This window comes from Cydia fagiglandana, chromosome 4 (assembly GCF_963556715.1).
Source record: "Cydia fagiglandana chromosome 4, ilCydFagi1.1, whole genome shotgun sequence".
NCBI lineage: Eukaryota > Metazoa > Arthropoda > Insecta > Lepidoptera > Tortricidae > Cydia > Cydia fagiglandana.
The window spans coordinates 14,869,561-14,895,460 of record NC_085935.1 but is presented as its reverse complement, the minus strand read 5'-3'; the positions used below and the strand labels follow the sequence as shown (position 1 = coordinate 14,895,460).

General features: G+C 35.6%; 1 protein-coding gene across 4 annotated transcripts in view; it reads right to left on the bottom strand.

The window, feature by feature from the left end:
• LOC134663905 (uncharacterized) overlaps positions 1 to 10,144 on the bottom strand; it is a 90,758-nt gene extending 80,614 nt beyond the window's left edge. For all 4 annotated transcript variants that reach the window (XR_010098185.1, XM_063520447.1, XM_063520446.1 and 1 more), the window contains exons 1-2: positions 9,802 to 10,144; positions 7,896 to 8,121 (exon numbers count right to left, since the gene is read on the bottom strand). Coding sequence is in view for 3 of the 4 variants with exons in the window: in XM_063520447.1 (XP_063376517.1) it covers positions 7,896 to 8,121; positions 9,802 to 10,037 (462 nt within the window). In the remaining variant the exon portion in view is untranslated. The remainder of the gene's footprint in view (positions 1 to 7,895; positions 8,122 to 9,801) is intronic.
• Between the last annotated feature and the right edge of the window lie 15,756 nt (positions 10,145 to 25,900).

Sequence of the window (25,900 nt, the reverse complement as noted above, 5' to 3'; positions counted from 1 at the left end):
TTTGTCGCAGAAATGCAACGTATGTGTTTATATGTTAGTGCGCGCATATGCGACAAAAAAATCGCTGCGATTTTAAAATTGTGATTTGTCACATTTTTCCGCGATTGTTCGCGACGCGATTGTCGCAAAGTGAATTGCAGCATGCGGAGTTGTATGGCCCCGCGCGCACTATGATAATAAAATCGCACCCCGGCCGGACCTCAGTCGGCATTTCGCTCTCCAACAAACCAAATGTTGACCATTTAATTAAGGAAATAGACGGGGATTACCTTTGTGTTATAAATGCTCAAAGTCATACAGCAATCGCATATTAAAGACACGTTTCATGACAAGCGACTGGTACGAAATCCATGTTGAGAATGAACAAATCGTCGACTTTTTCATCGCAGTGCGCCCAGTGAATTTTCTGCGATATATTACAGCGCGATTCTAAAATCGTGTCGCAAAAATTAAAATCGTGGTGCGCGCTTGGACTATAATACCTTAAATGTATACTCCTTCAATTTGAATTTAGAACTCATTATTATTTTTTATTTGATTTTATTTCTAGTTCTATGCCATATATATAGACTTTAATATTATTTAGAACTGCTAAAAAATAGTGATGTACCGACTATTGATTTGGCCGACTAGCCGACTAGCCGACTAATCGGCGCTCGAATGGCCGATTAGTCGGCCGACTAGTCGGCTAGTCGGCCAGATCATTAGTTTCGTATAAGATCAGGTGAAAAACAATAGTTTTGCTCTTTTGGTTGCGCTATTCATAAATTAGCTTGGCAAAAAGGTGTTATCTATAGGTTCAAAAACCTATCACAAGAATCCTCGTTCAATTTCTGTCTTTCTTTTATTTTGCAATCCTGAGCACACCGTCAGTAGGTACAACTTGTAGGAGGTATTTCCAAGGCTCTATTTCTCGTACGTAGTTGCCAGTTAAGAACCTATCCCCTGTGGTCAGCGTCTTTACGAGCAACGTGCCCTGTTTATAAGTCTCTAAATTCTGCAATAACATTAATAATTCCCCATGGCTCCACCATTAAAAAAAACAAGAACTGAATTATAATAAAATCCTTTAAGTATAGAACTTGGCCATGAAATTACACGAGAATCAGTTGAGATCGACCTGAGGAAAACACCAGCCCACTACCACACGATAACGATCAAACGGTCAATTATATGAACAAAAGTTTTCACACCCTGAATAGGTATTTTAGTAAAATAGACATAAAACATATGGTAAATATTGACTGTTGGTTTCTTTTTTTTCTGTTTTTCTTTCACTAATAAAGTGCCGACTAATCGACCATTTTTGCCGACTAGTCGCCGACTAATCGCCGACTACAAATGTGGCCGGATAGTCGGCTTTCCCGACTAGTCGGCGACTAGTCGGTACATCCCTACTAAAAAACAAGATCGGCTTACTTTAAATATTTCGTCAATTTTACCTTTGTTTCTAAAAACTGTGATATTTAACTGTCATATACTATTAATGTCTTCCAAAATTATTTTCTCGTAGCAGGACTGAGGGGCTATCGCGAAAACCGAAATTCGCAATTTGCGGGGATCTTTCTCTTTTACTCCAATGAAGGCGTAATTAGAGTGACAGAGAAAAATGCTCGCAATTTGCGAACTTCTATTTTCGCGGTTATAGCCCTGAATCTTGTTGCTCACCGACCCGTTCAAAAATATACATAAGTACTGAATATAATTAATAGATATTATAATTATACAATTAATACAGAAATGTAATGGTATTTAATGAAAAGGAATATTGTGTATATTGTTTCGACGAATCAGATACTCTCAATAAAATCTATAGGTACATGAGGCCAAAGCTGTTCATAAATATTAAATGACTTTATTATCTCTATACGCCTTACTAACTCTATGTGTCCTATTGTGGAAAAAAAAACACAACGACAGTCAAGAACGGAATTCTTAATTTGAATTTTTCAGATTTTTGAGATGCCTAGTCCATTGGTTGGAAAGCCGGTCGAAATTGAAACTTATTTGCAATATAATAAGGTCGTATTTTGTAGATCTCTCTCATACTTATAGTAGGCTATTGAGATAAAATTAAATATCCCACAAAAATAAGCAAGCAGAATTAAACTTTGTGTCAAAGACATAAGTCATAAATTTCAATGCCAAAGTTTTAACTAAGGATGTTTCTCGCCTAATATGAATTGACCAGTGTAAGCATCAGTTAGCTAGCCCTAAGCAACCAAAGGTCAAGCTGCAGTTGAAAAACTAATAAAGATAAAGTTAAGCTGATAATTTTCCCGCCGTCTCCATGCTTCTTTAAGTTGGGTATTGACTGGTCAGCTGCCTGTTAGCTATAGTTTTCGCGAAAATCGCCAGGACAGAGGTGAAAATTTTTGTATGAAAACTTGCAACTTTAAATGCATTTTTTGAAGAAACTATTGCAGTCTAAAATGAAGTCAAAATCAGTCCATCGACTCAATTTTTTGCAAGCTTTCTAATGGTACCCCACACGATTCTTACAAATGAAAAAAGTTTCAGCCTACCCCTCTCAACCCCCTAAATTTCCCCCTTTAATAAGAAATAAGCAGTTTTGACTTATTTACAATATGAGTGGTGGTAATTGCTATAACTGTTCCAAATTTTAGGTATCTATGTCAAACGGTCTCTGAGAAAAACGTATTTAACTGATTTGCAAGACCGAAGTGATCCCATAAGTGTTCCGTAAACAAAGTTTTGTACGGAACACTAAAAATGTCCCCAAACGTTTATACGTTTATACTAGTAGCGCCGCGTTGTGTACCAAGAACTAAAGTTGACAACCGGTTTAGCCTGGCGGGTATTGGTATAGGTAGTAATTCTGTTAATAAACATATTTGTTATCTTCATATCACGAAATATATGAAAGATGCAAATATTACCCCTTGTTTGTGGTATTATCAATTGATTTAAATAAAAGGCATATTTATGTTTATAACATTGTATAATTTTATTTATTAAAAATATGTTTTACATATAGAAATATACACTGAAAATTAAACCCTGACAACTTAATAAAAAAAAATTGACATTAATAAAGCGCATTCACAAAGTTTCCGGTGTAATACAAATAACATTAGGCATGCCTACCTATTACACTTTACACACGGCATTTTACACGGGTCCATATTGGCTCATATACAATTCATTATTCGAATATTTCTAATAATACCGCTTTGTAGTCATAATCATCGTTTCTCCGAAACTTGTTACTCATATATTTTTTTAATAGTTTTTTGTGCTATTACCTACATTATTCATAACGATACATAATCCGTTTTTTTTTACTCATAATATTGTCACTGAGAATGTATCTGTGCCCATAATGTTATTTGTAAGAATTTCTCGAAGACTAAGGCGAGCATTTGCTCTCGCTACGCTCGCTCACTGTGAGGGTCACAGGATTTCGGTTCTGTGAGGTTCTTACCTAACCTAACCCACCATTCTGACGGCATTTCGGTTCTGTGAGGGTCGCAGTTCTAACCTAACCTAACCCACCTTTCCGGCACCATTTCGGTTCTGTGAGGGTCGCAGTTCTAACCTAACCTAACCCACCATTCTGGCAGCATTTCGGTTCTGTGAGGGTCGCAGTTCTAACCTAACCTAACCCACCTTTCTGGCAGCATTTCGGTTCTGTGGGGGTCGCAGTTCTAACCTAACCTAACCCACCATTCTGGCAGCATTTCGGTTCTGTGAGGGTCGCAGTTCTAACCTAACCCACCTGTCTGGCAGCATTTCGGTTCTGTGGGGGTCACAGTTCTAACCTAACCTAACCCACCTTTCTGGCAGCATTTCGGTTCTGTGAGGGTCGCAGTTCTAACCTAACCTAACCCACCTGTCTGGCAGCATTTCGGTTCTGTGAGGGTTACAGTTCTAACCTAACCTAACCCACCCTTCTGGCAGCATTTCGGTTCTGTGAGGGTCGCAGTTCTAACCTAACCTAACCCACCTTTCTGGGAGCATTTCGGTTCTGTGAGGGTCGCAGTTCTAACCTAACCCACCTTTCTGGCAGGATTTTAACCTGACTTGACCTACAGGTGCATTCTGTTATAAATAAAATCAAATATGTCAAAATCGACATGTCGAGTAATAATATATGCATAAATTTTAGTAATAGAGATATTTATGTAGAATGACATTATGAATATAATAAATTCGAAGTTCCAATGAGTATTGTTTAAAATGAAAATGTACAATGATCATTAGGATGTAAAATTATATGAGATACATTTTCGGAGTTTCAATAATCGAATTTGCAATTTTATATGAACTTTGGCGCACCCATTTTACACAGATTTCCAACTTGTATTCATACATTTCTTCACGGTTAATTAATACGCTTTCTAGATGCATTATGACTCGGTTCCTTCTGAACCCACTAAAACTGTGAATTTCACTCTGGCTGCTTCAACAGCCGTTGCTCCGCATTTAGCACATGTTCTATGTGCATTGCTGTAATCCATGTAGGTACAGACTTACAGTCTAAAGTGGTAGTACCGCTACGTTGTATTTATTATTTAACGATTTAATAAAAAAAATTTTCGTTATGAACTTTAACCACAGCAGTTGGACAGAGTCATTGACAAATATATTTTTTATTATGGTGGGTAGACGTACTTACCCTCCATATATTTTATGGATATTGATAAAGACAGTTGGAAGCAAATATTCAATTTTAAAACTGAATCGCGTATAATTAAGTTTTAAGCGTTTTAAGTCCCGTTTTATGATTAATAATGTATAAAATTCGTGATAATTTAAATCAGAGTTGGGAGCAATGTTGCTGTAGAAAAATGTTTTTATTTTTATTACTCGCAACTTTTTCTCGGAGGCCAACGCACACATAGAAGCTTCAGGCCAAAGAATATAATACTCACTAGGAGAAGAACGATAACTCCATACAAAAAAATGTCCCCAAACGTTTATACGTTTATACTAGTAGCGCCGCGTTGTGTACCAAGAACTAAAGTTGACAACCGGTTTAGCCTGGCGGGTATTGGTAGGTAGTAATTCTGTTGATAAACATATTTTTTATCTTCATATCACGAAATATATGAAAGATGCAAATATTACCCCTTGTTTGTGGTATTATCAATTGATTTAAATAAAAGGCATATTTATGTTTATAACATTGTATAATTTTATTTATTAAAAATATGTTTTACGTATAGAAATATACACTGAAAATTAAACCCTGACAACTTAATAAAAAAATTGACATTAATAAAGCGCATTCACAAAGTTTCCAGTGTAATACAAATAACATTAGGCATGCCTACCTATTACACTTTACACACAGATACACTACACTTTACACACGGCATTTTACACAGGAATCCAACTTGTATTCATACATTTCTTCACGGTTAATTAATACGCTTTCCAGATGCATTATGACTCGGTTCCTTCTGAACCCACTAAAACTGTGAATTTCACTCTGGCTGCTTCAACAGCCGTTGCTCCACATTTAGCACATTTTCTATGTGCATTGTTGTAATCCATGTAGATACAGACTTACAGTCTTAAGTGGTAGTACTGCTACGTTGTATTTATTATTTAAAGATTTAATAAATAAAATTTTCGTTATGAACTTTAACCACAACAGTTGGACAGAGTCATTGACAACAAATATATTTTTTATTATGGTGGGTAGACGTACCTACCCTCCATATATTTTATGGGCGTTGATAAAGACAGTTGGAAGCAAATATTGAATTTTAAAACTGAATCGCGTATAATTAAGTTTTACGCGTTTTAAGTCCCGTTTTATGATTAATAATGTATAAAATTCGTGATAATTTAAATCAGAGTTGGGAGCAATGTTGCTGTAGAAAAATGTTTTTATTTTTATTGCTCGCAACTTTTTCTTGGAGGCCAACGCAGACATAGAAGCTTCAGGCGCACATATGCGCAATTGTTTGGGGACATAACTTTCTTAGGAAGTGAACAGGCCTTGCGGCAGAGGCAGCAAGTTATTTAAAATCAATTCTGCTTACGCTGCCAATTCCAACACCTACGATTACAATTAATATTAATCTCATTATTTCGTCGGAACTCATATTAAAGTCAAAAAATCAACAACGCACCATAAATCCAATAAAACAGATTAACAGAATGAATATTTTTCAACTTTACCTCCATAACAATTTAAAAAATATAACTACGCGTGTTTGAGTAGACCTTTTTACCGCTAACGTTTAGATGAAATATTTTAAATTTTTATTTGTGTAGTTAAATTTATAATTTAAAATTATAGAATGTGTTATTTATTAAGTTCATGTTGATTTTATACAAATAAAACTGCAAATTATAGCAAACATTGTTTTTTGTTTTTTTTTTTTATAGGCGTAGTGGCAGAGTGTCATTACGAACCATAAAGCAAATACTGCCTCTAGTTTTTTTTTAATGGATGAATGCCACGATGCTGTGTCACAAATATCTGTGAAATGAAAATTAAAAAAAAGGACTTTGCCGGCCTAGGCCTGCAAGATGTGTATGAAATTCCATTAACGACCTTTTGTCCTAGCCGCACCTGAAACGTCATACTTCGCAGCCTATTATAAGGAACATAACATCAATATTTCATTGCATGTTTGAGAAAACTAATTTTTTAAGTGCTACCTAAATGCCACGAGTTACCGATGTGTATTTATAATCATCTTCAGTACTGATTTTAACTCCCGGTGATCTTTGTTTTTATACGACAAACAATTAATGAGATGTACCTAATGTTTTCGGCGTAGGTACTCAAATATGTACTACCACTACTACATACATGTATAACGTTTTAAGTATCGATACGTCAATCTATCAATAGGATTATTTTTTATTTACTACTTTTTCTAAAGTAAAAATACCTAAAGCAAATTATTTTTACCGTTGTTTTTTATGCGGTTAGACAGAGCAGTATTACATGCATATTCCTTTACTTTGTCACAACATTATACCTTATCCTTGCGACTTAATTTAAACCAAACCCACCAAACAGCTATCGTTCACCGCTTATTAAAAGGCAATTCGCGTGAAACACCGCAAAGACGCGGTGAAAAATCTTGTGGTTGCGACCGTCCCGAGTCTAATTAGGTCATTTGCCATAATTGCCGGCTCCAGATTGGTTTTTTCGCGTCGACAACGTCCCGCGGGGCCCAGTACACTCTAATGAACACTTCTAGCGCTGAGAGCGTTGAATAAAAATCGAATTTCTTCGCAGCGGTACCCTTAACGACGTAAAACGTGGGTACATGTACAGTCGGTGTGCTGTTTATTTTTTTTACTTTGATGGCTGACTGGGTACCATCGTTATAATTATCTACCCCTAAATAAAGAAAACTTTCACCTTGCCTTTCGTAACCATCGTTCATCGCAGCTTTTCACTTACTTATTCTACTAATAGAATTGAAAACGAGTGGTCAACACCACTAGATACCCAATTTCTATCGTTCGTATTTCTAAAATTAGTATTTCGCCGCTTTTCCACTGATTTTCGTGTGAAAAGATCGAGCGATCGAAATTCAGAAATCGCCCCCCAGAACCTGTGAGCTGTCGATGCTCATCGGGCCTTGCTTGCGCTCTCGATGGCAATTAACCTCTTGGCGACGTTTTCGGCATACAGCGGTTCACTTACCAGTGGCGTAGCTAGCATGGGTGGCACCCGGTGCGGAAATTGTGGGTGTCACCCCAAAATTCAATCAAAATTGTAAAATATATTTAAAAAGACTAATTGTAATTTTTGTTAAATAGCTCAGGATTTACTCCATCGCTTTCATTTTACGATTTTTTATAGGTGGCCCTACTGATGTTCACGGTCGGGTGTCACCCCTAAATGGGTGACACCCGGGACGGACCGCCCCCCTCCTAGCTACGCCACTGTCACTTACCTATTCGTTAATATCTTGCGAGCTGTCAATGCCCGGCGGGCCCTGCTTGCGCTGTCGCTGGGCTAGCTCTTGACGCAGCAGCACCAGGTGCTCGTACTGTTCGGCAGCTGTGTCTAGGAGCTCGACGCACGCGCGCATGGCCCCTGCCTGCTTACCGCTCTCCTCTTCTACTGTCTTGTCCGCTGCTTCGCTTACCAGCATCACCCGCTCTACCATTTCATCCAACCTAAAATAATATTTAAGTGGTTACCTTACGGTACTTAAGAATATCCACGGAAGAAAGAATGAGCGCGCCGCGCTCTGACGGGAAACGGCATGTGCCTGGATTAGTATGGAAACCTATGTCGCCAAAACGCTGTCACAAAAATTGTCAATATTTTCTTATTTCGAAAGGGATTATGAGCACTCGCCCATCACAATAATTTGAACTTTACAGTAAAGAAAATTATGTCGAAATTACACTACGATTTTTATTTTTGTAAATTGACATTTATGCTCTATCGCTTTTACACTTGCATGCCTTTTCCAAGAATGAATGCGATGGGATAAAATATTCAACTATGAGGTTGACACATGCGATAGGGATGTGCATGATTCGGTGTGATATCGATAAACGCTTATTAATGATTACATACATATGTATATATTACTATATTTTCTGGCGATGATTAGGTACTTACTTACTTTTCAATAAAAAAATGCTCGTATTGAAAGTAATCAAGCCACCAACCACGCATATACTCGTAACTGTAAGCGAGGATATAATAAAAACTGTTACTCCTTAGCACACCCCACGTGATGTCCGCGTCCTCAGTTATGTGCTACATGTCGCGCAACCATCATCTTCCTTGTTCCTAGCGTTGTTCCGGCTATTTGCCACGGAGCCGGCCTGCGTCAGGCACGGAGCCTGGGGTCTGCTTGGAAACTTAACACAAGAATGTTGATGTAGGTACGAGCGAGATAGCACTATGCACGTTTTTACCGGAGCATGGTGCGTACCCGCATCCAGTGTGAAGACCGCTTTAAGATTTGTGTAAGTGTGTGGAGCGGGCTTTAGACCGGCCAGCAAATACCCGGCAGTAAAATTATGTGACAGCTTAAAAGTGACACCTTACCTACTCGTATTTAATATAGAAAATTGACAAATATGTATCCATAGATGCAATACTACAAGAAAAACTTTAAATCAAATAATGCATTGCATAGCAATAAATAAGTAAGAACATATTTTGTACATAATATAAAATGTGCATAAGCGACGACCTTTTCAAAACAAAAATAAATTATTAAGAACATAATATGAACATAAACAAACCGAACTGTGTATTTATACGGACATCGACATCGATAACATTTTTGATATTATGGCCCTTGCACTGTGCCCGAATAGCGCACCCGTACATGACTTTTACGCTAAGTAGATGTGAACCTTATCTCATTTACATAAATTTGATTTTTGTACTAAACAATCCAAAAATCCTTGCAGAAACCGAAAATGCAAAAAAATATTGATATATTACTTGAAATAATACTTACCGATTATATGAAATGCCTTCATATCTAATATTTTTATTCGGCTATAATTTTTACACTCCAAAGTGGAGCAGCACGGCATATTCGTAATTATTTCTTATTTTTACTGGAATCGTTTTCACATCTGACATGTCAAAAGCGCCATACTGAACTGTCACACGACTGACAATAGTCTGTGCTGAAAGTGAATGCAGCTAACCTTAATCATGCCACACGCTATAGACGTACGTTTCACTTCTATTACTTCTTTGTTTTGTGAGAATATCTGATGCTTTACAAACTTAGACGAGTAAATATCTGGCCTATAGAACGGCGTAGCACCCATACAAATTCAAGTAGAACCTACCAATAGATATTTTTCAATACTACTCACTTTCGCTTTCTTATCTCAAGATGAATAAAAAACAGCAGCAATACTAGGGTAAGAATGGCAGTATTTAACTGCAGCCAAGTGAGGTGCTGGGCTAATATGTGGAAACGAGTCACTTGCACTTTAGGAACCACCGTCCACAACGAGAAGTTGGGCACCAGCAGGCTCAGCGGCAGCGAGAACGCCAGAAGCGCACCCGCTATAGCAGCCCAGTCCCATTCTCTGTTGTTCGCAGGCATAAGTGTTGGCCAAATTAAGCTAGATGCTTGTGAAATAAAAGTATAATTTTATTGGAAATTTTGGTAACGCATGACACGTTTGCAAACGCCTGACATTTGTGTAACAACAACTGTCTTTAGAAGAAAATTTGCCTAAGTTTCTCTCTGCGCCTGAAAGAGGTTTCATTGTGTAGGCATTAAATGGTATATCTATGGTTGTCATAGGCCGAAATAAGCTGACCAAAGAGTGAAACATTCTCAGTACCTATATAGTAGAAAGCTTATATTTGTTTTATTAATTATTAAGACAAAGTTGCGAGGCGGCAAATGAACCGGCGAGCCGGTGTGTCCATCACAGGCGCGGCACGACGACAGGCACTCACGCGGCATATCAATTTCCACTAGGTACACACAATAAAATTGGACGGTTCCGGAGAGGGCTTAAACGATTCGCCGTTTTGTCTCGGGGCCCAGCTGTGTAATGACCGGGGCAGGAAAAAATTGTCAGCAAGAAAACGCGAGGGTAGTCGGGTTTATGTGAGCGCGGCAGCTGGCGGCGGCGACGCGCTCCTAACGGTCTCTGCTTACCTCGCAAAACCCGCGCCAATTTTATTTATCGAAAATATAAACCGATTTGCGGAGGGCCCTCGTAAATTTTGGACGGCCGATTTATAGCGGTTACAGGGCGCGCTTAAAACCAACTTGCTTCTTAAGAACTACTCTTTCCATTCTTTATTTCCTTACGTAAACAGATCGTGATCTAATCTCGATAGTAAAGCCGACCTCTCATATAGTTGTACCGTTTAACTAGGAAACTTATCGTATTGTCGGTAAAGCTTTTCATTACTCTATTACTTTCCTCTCTAAATGCTTTCCCCTTAGACATATGTGGGTCATCAGTACTTCAGCGTTTTAGCAAGCTTATATTCGTGCATTTTTTGACTAATACCAGAGGGTGACCAGAGGTTATTATTACATATAAGTATGTATTGATATTCGGTAGATAACCTACCACAGAGTAGGTACTTTTACTACAAATGTGTCCGCGAAAGTAACCCGAAAGAAACCGTCAAGTAGGTAATGATAAAGTTATAAGGTTCAACCTCTCGTCTGTGTACCTACGTATGATAAAGGTAATACTGACCGTTTTTTTTTTACTCTATATATATACGGCACACACAACACTGAGGTTTGAACCCACGATTTATACTTACCAATAGCACTTACCTTTACCTAACAGGTAACTGTACCTTTTAAAGTCACTCAAAGATAATTTCCACTTTGGTAGGTACGTAAACAATCATAGTTTAATTGAGTAAGTGGTACCTTGGTCGCGTGCTGTGGAACATTTCCTCACGGAATTAACAAGCTCGGCAGCGACTAGATCGCGAACAGCTCCCGTGGGCCGCGGACGGGCCCCACGAATCAATTAGGTGATTTGAGGGTACCTTTGCGTGTCAGGACAGCGAGTCAATAAAAACCCTTAATGCACCCTTTGTAACTAGTTTCAATGTACATAAGTACTTTCGCATGTCTGTCTACAACATAATTATAAGGGTTATTAGTGTAGGTGTACATACCTACATACAACCTAATAGGGATCATCCATTAATTACGTCACACGAATTTCTAGGTTTTTTGACCCCTCCCCTCCTCCTTGTCACACTTGGTCACATTTTGCAAATCCCTCCCCACCTGGTGTGACGTCACATTTTAGACAATTTTGTTTTCAACGAAATCGGCAATACTAACTCAGCATTATTTTTTTAATAAAAAAATATTTTGGTAAAAGAAATATTAGTAATTTTATAACACAAAACCAATTAGGAACGAAAATTACCTACTTCCAAAACCTCATTATTTAAATGTACAGCGAATAAAAAAATATAAATTAATTTACGGTTACTAGTGAATGATGTTCGTAGTGAAGTTAAAGTGACGTCACAATGTTTGTGACTCCCCCCTCCCCCATGTCATAACATGTCACATTTTCTTGACCCCCTCCCACCCCCTAAACGTGTGACGTAATTAATGGATGACCCCCTAATAGTTATGTAGGTAGGCAGTAACTTCACTTATTACTTACCTACGTAAGATGATGAGATAGTTGAAGTACTTACTTTAGTTTTGAAACATAAGTTAATGCTGTGTTTAGTTAATACAAAGGCCGGGAAATATGGTATTGCCTGCCGAGTGTAATATTCGGGCGAGCGAAGAGAGGGCGTTTAGAAACACAAGACCAGCAACTCCTGTTTCGGCCGAGGCATGTGTACCTATATGTTGACGTATTTTTCTACTCTTGTGATGTAGGTATGTATATCTTGAGTATACTCATGTCGCCTCACATGTATACAGCATGGTCGTGGTCTAATGATAACGTTACAGCATTGCCACTGTGTTAAAACGATTAATATATTATGTAGTTGTTATGTTGTTAATAATATCCATATAAAAGAAGGTAGAAATTAAAACAACAGGTTATAGTAAAGGATTTTAATATTTGTTTTATTGAGTGACGCTACAAATGTATAAAATATCAGTCACCTTATTTAAGAATTTGGTAGGTACTTACAATTAATAATGATCCTTGTTATGATATCTTTAAAGCACATAGCATTATGTATAGGTATAAGTATACATATGTATTAGTAGACATGCAATACATTTTAAATAATACGTTAGATATAGGCACCAATTAAAAAACATCCAATACATTTTGCTTGGTACATAATGTGAATCTCAAATCTCAATCACGTAAGTATGGTATGATTTCATTTCAATTTTCTTAAGGGGCCCACTGATTAACAGTCCGCCGGACGGTATCCTGTCAGTTGTTCGGAACTGTCAAAATTTTGTTCTAACTGACAGGCCGATACCGTCCGGCGGACTGTTAATCAGTGGGCCCCTTTATGGCTGATTTAGACATTATCATCTGTTTTCCCGTTCCATAAGCATTCATTTTAAACTATAAACCCGTACTGATATTAATCATACCCAAAGCTATAGACCTTATATTTGGAAACATAATTATTACCAACAAATAAACATTTGAAAGTACATTAACCCGTATCGTGATGTGCTGATGAGTCAGCGAATGTAAATCTTGTAAATGTGACTACGCGACAAAAATACCTACCTATCAAATAACTTCATAAAAAGAGATAAGACTACATATGTATGTATAAAATTAGAGTATGTTCGTTACTTTTAAGAGTCGCACGAACCTTAGTTTTCGTTGCTAAAAATTGTTATACAAAGAAAATAGAGCGAGTTGAAGTTTCATATGTAAAACTTAATATTCGCTCTAACTTCTTTGTTATACAATTTCTAGCAACGAAATCTAGTACCAAACCAGAAGGTTATTTTTTCGGATACCTTTAGGTTATTTCGACTCCGAATCACGAGAACTATTGATTAAAATAAAGAAAAAAGCATCCCCAGTTATTCATAGAAAATTTGGGGGTCAATTTTGTGACGGACCATACAAAATGTACATATGTGAGAATGCGTAATTAGTAATTACCTATGACAATTTTTTTCGGGCTCTTTCATTGCCTTTTTGAATCCATAGGCCTCATGATTCTGAGTAGAAATAACTCAAAAGTATAGTTTATCAACTGTTTGTATATTAACTGTATTATTGTGGACATCTGTTATTGGCTTTATTTTTTGCTCACTGTGCATGTGTCATGTACTTTATGTATTGCTGTTGATGCCCCAAATATATAAAATAAAAATAAATAAAATAATATAAAAACTGTAAGTGCCCAGATGAATGTTCAATATGTTAAATTTCGTGTAATTTCAGAAAGTCGTTTTAAAATGGGAGCATAACTTCGATTGTATGGCGGCGGCGAGTTACGTGTGACTCTTAAACGCGAACTGTAGAGATATATCTCAATTTGTAAAACTATTACAGGTTGGATATTTTGGCGAGAATTTATAACTGTCTCTTTTTTAAAGACTGTACTATTGAATCTGACTATCTACTTATACCATTTTGGATTAGAATCTGAGTATATTATGTTGAGCTTATGATATGCGGGTTTTACCTTTAGTAATAATCTAACGTTTATTAATACTTAAAGTTATACCGAATATTGGGACTAAGTAATTAATTTATCGAACTTAGTCACACTAGTTGATAATGTTGATTTTAAGAATTTAAGAAAAACATAGTATTAATGTGATGTGACAGTGGATTTGGATTTTAATGTCTAGGTCACATACTACTTCTAGAACAGCTTCTTTAGTACAGAATTGTATTGTGTATCTGTATTAACCGAAAAATTCGTCCGTGGTATAGGTATAAGGCGAAAGTTAACAATACATACCTATCACAAATTTAATGGTACATATACATATACCGCCTTTCGTACATTACCGGCTTCTTCGGAGCTAAATGGTAGGCCTTATTGACTAGGTACTAAATTACAGTAAATAGCTATAGCTCTAGGATGTTATACATTTAAAATGCTGCAATCGACACATTTTTTATATTCGCAGTTGATAGATTAAAAGTTAGCAAAGATCTACAAACTAATTGTATGGCGGCGGCTACATTTGGGTGACTCTAGACAAAAGATGCCGATGGCTCATGAGACCATGGTAGCACGTACAGTAATCAATAGATAAGCTGCCTAACTTTATACACAGCTACCGACGCGGGCAATTCAAAACAAACTTAATAAATGGCAAATATAAAGATTATATAGGTAACAGTAACCATGTAGGTACTTTTACATAATTTCATACGTCTCTCGCGTTGTGTGTTTACTGATCCCGTTCATCAAGATTGCAAATAACAAAAACATTGTTATAAACATACACAAGTTCATAAATAGAAATACTCAGATATAATGGTTAGTGGTTACCTAATGCTTTAAAAAAATATTTAAGTATAGAAAAGAAAGTGTGGTCTTAAGGGTCATATTCGATCAATTTTTTTTCGCAATTTTATCACTTATTTTTAACAATTACTTATTTTTAATACCTTTCTATCTCTTTTTTTCTTAAATAAAAGTGTTATTTTGGTAGCTTAAAGTGATAAAGTGTAATGTTAGACCCTTGTGCGAAGCAACGACAAGATGTTTTCTGGTAAATAAATAACTTTTATAAATTATAATCATTTGAGCTTATAGACATCCGAATACTTTTTTGAGACAAATAAAAGACTAGAAAGGTAAATTAAAGGTACAAAAAATAAATAATAATGGACTAAAACATCTCACAAATCTGGTACAACTATATACACAAATCACAATACAGTTATACAACATAAATGTGTAACTTTTATAAAAGTAAGGGAGAATAAAAAATACTTTTGATTTCGTTTCGCTTTTCTGGACTACTTTAGCCAACATTTTTAAGCGTGCCAATATTTAAATTTTATATATTATTCCCTCCGTGTAGGCAGTGTGTCGATTCTAAAATTCTTATCATATAGGTACGTAAACATGTACAACCAATAGAACTTACGACTGATAATCAGCTTCTGATATTTTTTACAAAAACCATACAATATTCTGGCCAACCAACAATTGCTGAGATAATCATACTATCTCTCGGAAGAAGATACTCTAAGCGTATGCTAAACATTCATTTCGGCCATTTGGTAAAAAAGCTGTGTATGTTTTAACTGTAAGTACTAATGATATAGATTGCAGGCCAGATTATATACTTACTTCAACCGGTCTAAGACTAAAGTATATATGTTATAGGTAAGTGATGTGATTGTGGTCTATGAATTCTATGATACAGGTTTGACAAACCAGAGATTCTATTAAATCCTTTTTTATATTTTGTTACCTTTCTGAAAACTTAAGTTTACTAGATCCCTTAATTTTATAAATAGCGGAAACTGCGGCATACATATATCCAATAACACAATCATTGACAATTTGTTGGCCACACAGTCTATTTAAATTAATTACATTTTTTCAAATTGACACAACATAGTTTACCACGATATACAGATATTATATAATTTTCATATCGTTTCTCAATACTTGTAGCTTTTCATTGGTGTAGAATAGGGAATGCAAATCGGTTATTTTTTGTATGGAAATAACCGCGGTTTCGGTTAATAACCGATTATTTCCATACAAAAAATAACCGAAAATAACCGATTTGCATTCCCTAGTGTAGAATTTACTCTTAAAGATACGTCGTTATTACCAAAAGTTAAACTTATCTTAAACATTAGCTGTGTCCCACCCCCTAGGTGAGTATTGTTATATCAAAAATTAATGTACCTACAGGTTAACTTTCCTACACTCCACTCCACATATCTCGAAATAGTGTCTATACCTACTTTAAAAGATACTACATGCTGCACTTACTGTTACGATAATTTCAATAAATATCGAAGCGTATTGATTATATTGAAACTGCCATAAATATTTATCTTTATGTAATATTCTAGTTGTTTTACGTAAAACTCGTAATATTTATCAAATATCAATAATACAACTGTTATTCCTTCGCACTTAATTCAATGCACTACTTGTATGTACAAAAAGGTTAAAAACACTCATAGCGGAAGCAGTTATAAAGTTGACCCAAAAAATTTTTATTAAGCTATGAGCTTCATCACATATGTTCCTTGAGTAATTCTAAGATTATGATGTTTTGAACTGCTTGGGACCGAACAAAAGGCAGCAGTCTGTGGTTAAGAGCCAACAGGAGTGGTCATTCCTCCATACAAACGTACTCCTCGTTTTCCTCCGTGGTTTTTGAAGCTAGAGCAATGATTTTTTCAACACAGATTAATATTGTCAGTATCTGTGTCGGACCGTTTTGCTTTTTGTGATATTTTTGTTTATTAAGGCGCTAGAGCCCTTCAAAAATGGCCAAAATGGCCTAATTGACTATGCCGCAATGAGAGGCGTGGTATTCAAAACTGATATCAATTAGCCAAAAAAACAAAACGGTCCGACACAGATAATTTCATAATCATTTAGATTTCCAAATTTGGTTACGATTGGTTAAGTTTTGGAGGAGGAAAAAGAGGACTACGAAACCTCGATTTTTGTCATTTTTACGCAGGATTTTTCGCCTCAGCTGCAGTTGTCCCTATCGCACTAATTTTAGGGGCGGAGTCAAGTTTCTAAATACGTACACAGCCAGAAAAGTGATGGGCAATAGTCGTCATTTAATGTCGATAATCTAGTGATGTAAGAAGTTATCGATAAACCGTCTTGTGTGAAAATATCTAGATCCTCCTAAGACACAAGGGGTTTTGCGTTGAGAGGGAACACATTTTTGTAGTTACATAGGTACAATCTATTTTGAACTTTTTGATTCTAATATTTCAAATTAGAAATCAAAATCAAAAATATTTTATTGCATGGTTATGGGTTTACAAAATTTTTAGGCACAGTCACGCTCCGTAATTGTCGAGCAATTTAAGGTCCTAGCTAGGGAATGCAATCTCGCACCAAGATTGGCGATTCGAGATCTCGCACGAAAAATCCGAATCGAGACTGGGTGTTTCGAGATCTCGACAGTCAGGTTTTCGGGATCGAGATTAATATCTCGACGAGATCGAATTTGACAAAGTAACTAAAAGTGTGTTATTTTAATCAAAAATCTCTAAGAATTCCATACATATAGACATCGTAAAATCAGGCGTATCGAGATATTCCTAGGAATATAATGAAACGCCGACATTTCATGATCTACCTAGCGAACACCAGCCATTTTGTGCAAACCTCAAGGTGTGATATTCTGATACCTATTCCTATAGTCTATAGGCAAATTAAACAAAAGTCGTCTCCTTCACGATTTTCGTCGACATCTCTTCTAAATACCTAAAACTGGTATGGACGTGTTCCTCGTGGTCTCCAGAATATGAATAGACCGGTTTTTATTTTATGGAGGGGGGGGGGAAGTGTCGAAAAAAAGGAAAAAGTGGGCGGCCGACCAGCATTAAAATTTATGATTTTTTACCGTGCATGGATGGCATAAGTACTGACAAAACATGCGTCTAACTCAATAAATTATAACTTTACCGCAATTAATGTTATTATAAAATTAACGAAAAATTTTATTAGCTTTCCAAAAACAGAAGTTTTATTGCTGTATGATATTATATAACAAAGTAATGATGAATTTTGTTCCGTCACGTAAATGGCGGGCGACCGACCTCAACCGATCATTATTTCTCGGGTTCTATTTAACTGATCAATTGGTGATGCATACCATTAGAAAGAATATTAAACATACTAACTATAATTGGTTTCTAATAACTGTAGTTTACAAAATCATTGAAAATATATGATTTATTGATCAATTATTTTACAATGCGCCCGCTATGAAGCTAGGAATATCAAAAAATGCATTGCTCTGATGGATCTGCCGTGCCGTCTCTTTCATAAGGAAGATCGTGATATGCCTGGGTTAATATTAGATCAGGAAATGGTGGCGTTTCATGATACTACTTATTTAAGGTACCTCATGTTATATTTTGAAAATAACAACAACAAATTAAATTGACATTTAACATAAAATCAATTTAAATTTTTACTTTACTTCTATGAAATGCTATCGATGTTAAACCACTATTTACCTTTACTTAGAAACTGCGTAACAATAATAGAGCTAAAGCCAGACACATAATAGCACTAACATAATCTAAGGTCATATATTACTTAAAACAAAGTATTTCACTTTCAGTCTTGTTCGAGATCTCGAAAATATTAATCGAGATCTCGACCGAGATTGCATATATCGAGATTTCCTGTCAACTAGGTTAAATTTCGAAAATACGTGCGAGATCTAGCGAGATCTCGAAATTGCGAGATCTAGATTGCATTCCCTAGTCCTAGCTGTATTGGTTGTTTCATACACTTACTCTTACTCTATAGAATGTCCAATCCTGCCTTACAAAGACGTTAATATTTATATTTTCACCACACCAGCTCGGAAAGAATTACTTTGCACTTCAAAAACGAATAGCAAAGTTGCATTTTATCCACATGTGAGGCAAAGTAATCAAATGCAAATTTTGAGTTGTTTTCTTATGTTTGCTGGTAGAATTGACTTTTAAATGATGATTTTGGATGATAAATATTTAATAACTTTCATTTGGATTTCATTTGGTTTGATTTTGTTTGATATTTTACATTTAATATTTGCTTCGGGTTGGTGTGGTGAAAAATTTTGTGTTTCACCCGGGGGCAAATTTTGTTTAACCCTCGTACTTTGAAACCCTCGCAACGCTCAAGATTCCATTTTTCGAACCACTCGCTACGCTCGTGGTTCAATTTTGGAATCTTTCGCTTGCTCGGGTATCAATATTAGCACGAGCGGTTAAACAACAACTTTGCCCCCTTGTAAAACAAATAACTATTGTCGTGTCTATACTTCGTTTCTGAGCATTATTGAAAAAAAAATACTTACTTGATACTAGTATTAACCACTAAGTACATAAATAGGGTAATTCGCCAGTAACAGGCCACTATTAGTAACTGATGGCCACGCCAAACCAAAAATGAATTCTATTCACCAATAAATAGCAGTGTTGGCCGAACGCTAATGCAATTGACCATTAAAAATTAACCATTGAAACGGTTAATTGCCATTAGCCATTAACCATTGAAGGAAAATTAATTGTCAATTGCATTGAACATCAATTTGCATTAATGTTAATTTATTACGAACCACTAACAATTAAAAAGAATTAATGGTTATTGCTTTACAAACCATTAAAAACTAAAACAATTTTTAATGAAAATTAAACATGTGATTGATAATTAACAATTAACAAGAACAAATATCGTAATTTTATAAGGGATCAAAGGTCTAGTGCAGCGGTCGGCAACCTGCGGCCCGCGGGCCGCATGAACCTGTCCGAGTTCCGCCTTGGCTATTTTGTATGTAATAGTGAAAAACGACAATGTGTCATAAAGTCATAAATATTAACAAAGTACGGCCCGCGTCACCATTTATTTTGTTTATTTTGTTATTTTATTTACTTTATTTATTTATTTACTTTATTTATTTATTTTATGAATTTTTATCAGTTTTATCAATTTTTATCAATTTTATTTATTTATTTATTTAAACTTTATTGCACAAAACATAAAAATAATGTACAAATGGCGAACTTAATGCCTTTATAAATTTTTTTTATTTATTTTATTTATTTTATTTATTTTATTTATTTTATTTATTTTATTTATTTTATTTATTTTATTTATTTTATTTATTTTATTTATTTTATTTATTTTATTTATTTTATTTATTTTATTTATTTTATTTATTTTATTTATTTTATTTATTTTATTTATTTTATTTATTTTATTTATTTTATTTATTTTATTTATTTTATTTATTTTATTTATTTTATTTATTTTATTTATTTTATTTATTTTATTTATTTTATTTATTTTATTTATTTTATTTATTTTATTTATTTTATTTATTTTATTTATTTTATTTATTTTATTTATTTTATTTATTTTATTTATTTTATTTATTTTATTTATTTTATTTATTTTATTTATTTTATTTATTTTATTTATTTTATTTATTTTATTTATTTTATTTATTTTATTTATTTTATTTATTTTATTTATTTTATTTATTTTATTTATTTTATTTATTTTATTTATTTTATTTATTTTATTTATTTTATTTATTTTATTTATTTTATTTATTTTATTTATTTTATTTATTTTATTTATTTTATTTATTTTATTTATTTTATTTATTTTATTTATTTTATTTATTTTATTTATTTTATTTATTTTATTTATTTTATTTATTTTATTTATTTTATTTATTTTATTTATTTTATTTATTTTATTTATTTTATTTATTTTATTTATTTTATTTATTTTATTTATTTTATTTATTTTATTTACTTGTTTATTTATTTATTTAATAGTTCCAAGCAAACTGAACATTAATTATTAGTTTATGAAAAAAATATTTAATTCCATTAAGCGTTAATGCAATTGACAGTAATTCTAATTAATTTTTCGAAACTTTAATGGCATTAAATGGGCAATTAGATTGACAATCAATGTAATTAAACGTCTCAAGATTCAATTCTAACTAACTTTAATTAAATTGATGCGTAATGCAATTGATTAATTGCGGAATTAATGGTTAATGCAATTGGTTAATTGTTAATTAGAATTAACCATTACGGCCAACACTGATAAATAGAATTCATTTTATTATAAGGTGGCCAGTTATTGAAACCTTATACCTACTAAAATGAATTCTGTATAGAGGTGAATAGAATTCATTTTTAGTTTAGGGCGGCCAGTTATTAAACGTGGCCAGTTACTGGCGAATTACCCTACTTAGTAGTAGCAGTAACAAAAAGTGACAATGCAAATTGCAATCAGTGAGGTGCGCGCCAGCCCGAGTACGGGCGCACCGCACGCGTCTGTGTGCGTGCATTACACACACAAATACAGTCTCTCACGCCGCGGTTACGCCCCGTCAGAGCGACGGGTATATTCAGCTTGAAATCTCAAAATTGACTTTTAGCTCAGCTCCCGTTTCGTCTTAAGTTTCTTTGGATTTAGCATGTCGAAAGACATGTTTTTTAAGAGCGCTATTACATTTCGGGGTTGAGCGAGTTTAGGTATTTTACGCGCTGCGGCAGGCCGTGCGAGCTCAGTATGCCGACCCCTTCTACCACACTCGCACTACAATGATGGATTAAACATTCTTGATCCTTCGCGAAGCATATTGAAATCAACAATAACTGTACTTAACTTTTAAAGTCCTAAAACTGTTATTTGGTAAGTACGAAAATACTAAATGCAGTGCAAATGTACATAGGGGCTGTTCATAAATTACGTCATCTATTTTTGACGATTTTTGACCCCCCCCCCCCACCCCTCAAATCATCCAAAAAGCATGCTTCGGATGACTCTGTTTCCTCCTACGTCATGCTACCATCATCCGATGTCCAGACCCCCCCCCCCCCTCCTCCCATTTGAAACGACGTAATTTATGAATAGCCACATACTCGTACTTATGAAGGTATATTACTCGAAAGAAATTATAGGTACTCGCTTATTTACATGTTTCGTCATTGCATTTGGTACCTATAGGTTGTAAAGTTTGTATCAACGAGGGTTTAAAAACGAACTGGTATTGAGGATCTGATGATAATGATGATGATTAAGGTGGTCACGGATACCAATCAACCATGTAGTAACATGATTAGACTCGTTTGATTCGTCTCAACAAGATCTTTGACACTGAAGATACACAGGGTCTGATGATGGAGCTGGAAGGTGGCCACGGGTACCAGTCTATCATGTAACTAAACAACTTCGTGTTTGGGCTCGTTTGATTCGTCTCACCAAGATCTTTGACATAAGACAGTACTCAGGGTCTGATGATGGAGCTGGAAGGTGGTCACCATTACCAATCAACCATGCAACTAAACCACATCGTGTTTGGGCTCGTTTGATTCGTCTCAACAAGATCTTTGACACTAGGTGATACTCAGAGTCTGATGATGGGGCTGGAAGGTGGTCACCGGTACCAATCAACCATGCAACTAAACCACTTCGTGTTTGGGCTCGTTTGATTCGTCTCAACAAGATCTTTGACACAAGACAGTACTCAGGGTCTGATGATGGAGCTGAAAGGTGGTCACCATTACCAATCAACCATGCAACTTCGTCTCAACAAGATCTTTGACACTAGGTGATAAACCAAACACCAAGCCCAAACACGTAGCCCAAACACGAAGTGGTTCAGTTACGTGATAGACTGGTACCCGTCGCCACCTTCGAGCTCCATAATCAGACCCTGAGTAGTATCTTGTGTCAAAGATCTTGTTGCGACGAATCAAACGAGCCCAAACACAAAGTGGTTTAGTTACATGGTAGACTGGTACCCGTGGCCACAGTCCAGCTCCATCATCAAACCCTGAGTACTAACTTGTGTCAAAGATCTTGTTGCGACGAATCGAACGAGCCCAAACACGAAGAGGTTTAGTTGCATGGTTGATTGGTACCGGTGACCACCTTCCGGCTCCATCATCAGACCCTGAGTACTACCTTGTGTCAAAGATCTTGTTGCGACAAATCAAACGAGCCCAAACACGAAGTGGTTCAGTTACATGGTAGACTGGTACCAGTGGCCACCTTCGAGCTCCATCATCAGACCCTGAGTATTACCTTGTGTCAAAGATCTTGTTGAGTTGAATAAACCGTGCCTAAACACGAAGTGATTTAGTTGCATGGTTGATTGGTACCGGTGACCACATTCCGGCTCCATCATCAGACCTTGAGTACTAACTTGTGTCAAAGATCTTGTTGAGACGAATAAAACGAGCCTAAACACGAAGTGGTTTAGTTGCATGGTTCATTAGTACTGGTGACCACCTTCCGGCTCCATCATCAGACCCTGAGTACTATCTTAAGTCAAAGATCTTGTTGAGCCGAATCAAACGAGCCCAAACACGAAGTGGTTTAGTTGCATGGTTGATTGGTACCGATGACCACCTTCCGGCTCCATCATCAGACCCTGAGTACTATCTTGTGTCAAACATCTTGTTGAGATCAATAAAACGAGCCTAAACACGAAGTGGTTTAGTTGCATGGTTGATTGGTACCGGTGACCACTTTCCGGCTCCATCATCAGACCCTGAGTACTATCTTGAGTCAAAATTAATACATATAGAATGTCAGGTCGTTTCAAATATTTTTAATCCTGTCCGGTAGTTTATTAAACTGTACCATTATAAATTATAATACTATAAAAACAGTGCTAGGATCAAAGTCTCTCGTTGCGGTTTACACGCACACAGTATAGCGTTTTACACGGCGCCCGCCGCACACAATGATAAAAAATCTCGTCGTCGCCGTTGAATATGTGCGGAGCCGACCGACACACGACCTACCTCTACAAGCTTTGCCGCGGCACTGAGCTGGCGCAGCGCGCGTCATCGGTAATATAGAGTAGTTTTCAAAAAATTGCCAAAAAATTATAGTAGAATTTCATAAACACTAATGTATACCAACAGTATAAGCAAACGTTGCAGATTGCTTGAGTATGAAAATGACTTCGATATTAAGTAGATTTTCGTAGGAATTGACACTTGTTTCGGAGAGAAAATTGAGTTCGTTTTACTTTGATTTTCTCTTTCTCAAAGGTATGTAGGAAAAATATCGTTTGATATGCCTAAAGTACAGGGTATTAGTAATACAAAATAGCCAGGTTTAGCAGAGGAAACTTCTCAACATTTCCAAATAAGAGCTTGCCGTTCAGTGCTTCACGGGGTTTTTCGGAAACGACCATCAGAAAAAAATTCATTACTAATTTAATAAGTCCTTTTTCTAATATTTACAACGATATTTAAAAAGATAAGAAGACGCTTTTACTGGAACAAGTACTCATTGTTTCTAATAATGAGCACAAAGTCCTGAATTTCGTCGACTGGTATCATCAATTTTGCATTATTTCGACTTTTCTTGTAAGAGCGCTCTTAACGATTACAGCGCCACCTGTGTTTAACTTTGCGCATTTATCCCCATTGTTCAGGTAGTTGCCAAGTAAGTATACTAGTCAGGGCCGTCTTAAACTATGCTTGGGCCACAGATAAAACATCCTCCAGATTGAGCATAGTCGCGCTACGCCCTCTGCCACGCATACGGTAATTTTACTCCATGTTCGATTCGAAAGTGTCTTTGTGTGACGTCCGTGTCTTTAAACGGTTGCATGAAATAATTGCTCTAAACACGGTCTAGAGGATTCCTAGTCTATGACTTGGGCACATAAGAATTAGGGGCCCTTTTGGTACGTAAAGAAAACGAATTAATTAAACTAACATTTTTCTACTATGAGGATAGGCGCTCCAATGTCTTCACTTGCTTAATTAATAATTAAATACATTTTCTGTGTGATCAACAAAAAATAGTCGTGATATGGCATAATAATTTAAAATACATTTCCTCTGATAACTAGGTACCTAAATAAATTGATTTAAACTTAACTTCTAATGAGATAAGAATAGTATATATTTTTAATATACCTACTTTAAATATAATAATATCCGCTTATATGTTTTATCATTTCTAAGTAATTAATGATACCTAAATAGCAACAAAATCTAAACACATCTTTGAAAACACTTACATCAGCTGTCATAAACATTACATAAACGTAGAGTCTTACATGCTATCTCCATTTTTAATATTAGTTACTATAATTAATGAACTATGGGATTTTACTAGGTAACAAGGCCTCACTACAGAACACTACAAAAAGCAGCAATTGATTGCTAACACCTCAATATTACGAATTACGATACATATCATCAAATAATATGCTTAAACCTACATAGGTAGCTAATTGTTATGTATAATTTTATTAATTATATATTACTGGTACTATTAGTTACCAATGGTCATAGGTCATATGCACTAATGCACTGTTATCGTAAGGGAGTGCGATCGCTTATTTCAGTTACCTACCTCCACACTTATGATGTGATATGTGATTCATTTAAGAGGGGGCGTAAAGCCAGCAAATTAGGTAGAAACAAAAGATATTGCGCGCCACGCGAAACTTGAGAGGGAAGATAAGGCCATCATGTGAGTTTTTACCGTTTGTCTCAAATAGTCAATAAATAATCGTGTATGGCTCTAGTGAAAAGGCATCATGGCATTTGCCGTTGATTAGAACGTCTATAAATTAAATATAAAAAATACAATTTACAGTACATATGGTCCTATTTTCCCGCACTAGTGCGTGAAACAGCACTTTTCGTGCGTATGTCAAAAATTTAAAGGGCCGTATGTACTGCAAACCGTTGTACGATACACGTGCGAATTTATCGCCACTCATTTCGAATTTCCTCTTTTCAGCACTTGGATCGTAAATAACTATTTGCGTTGCCCCTT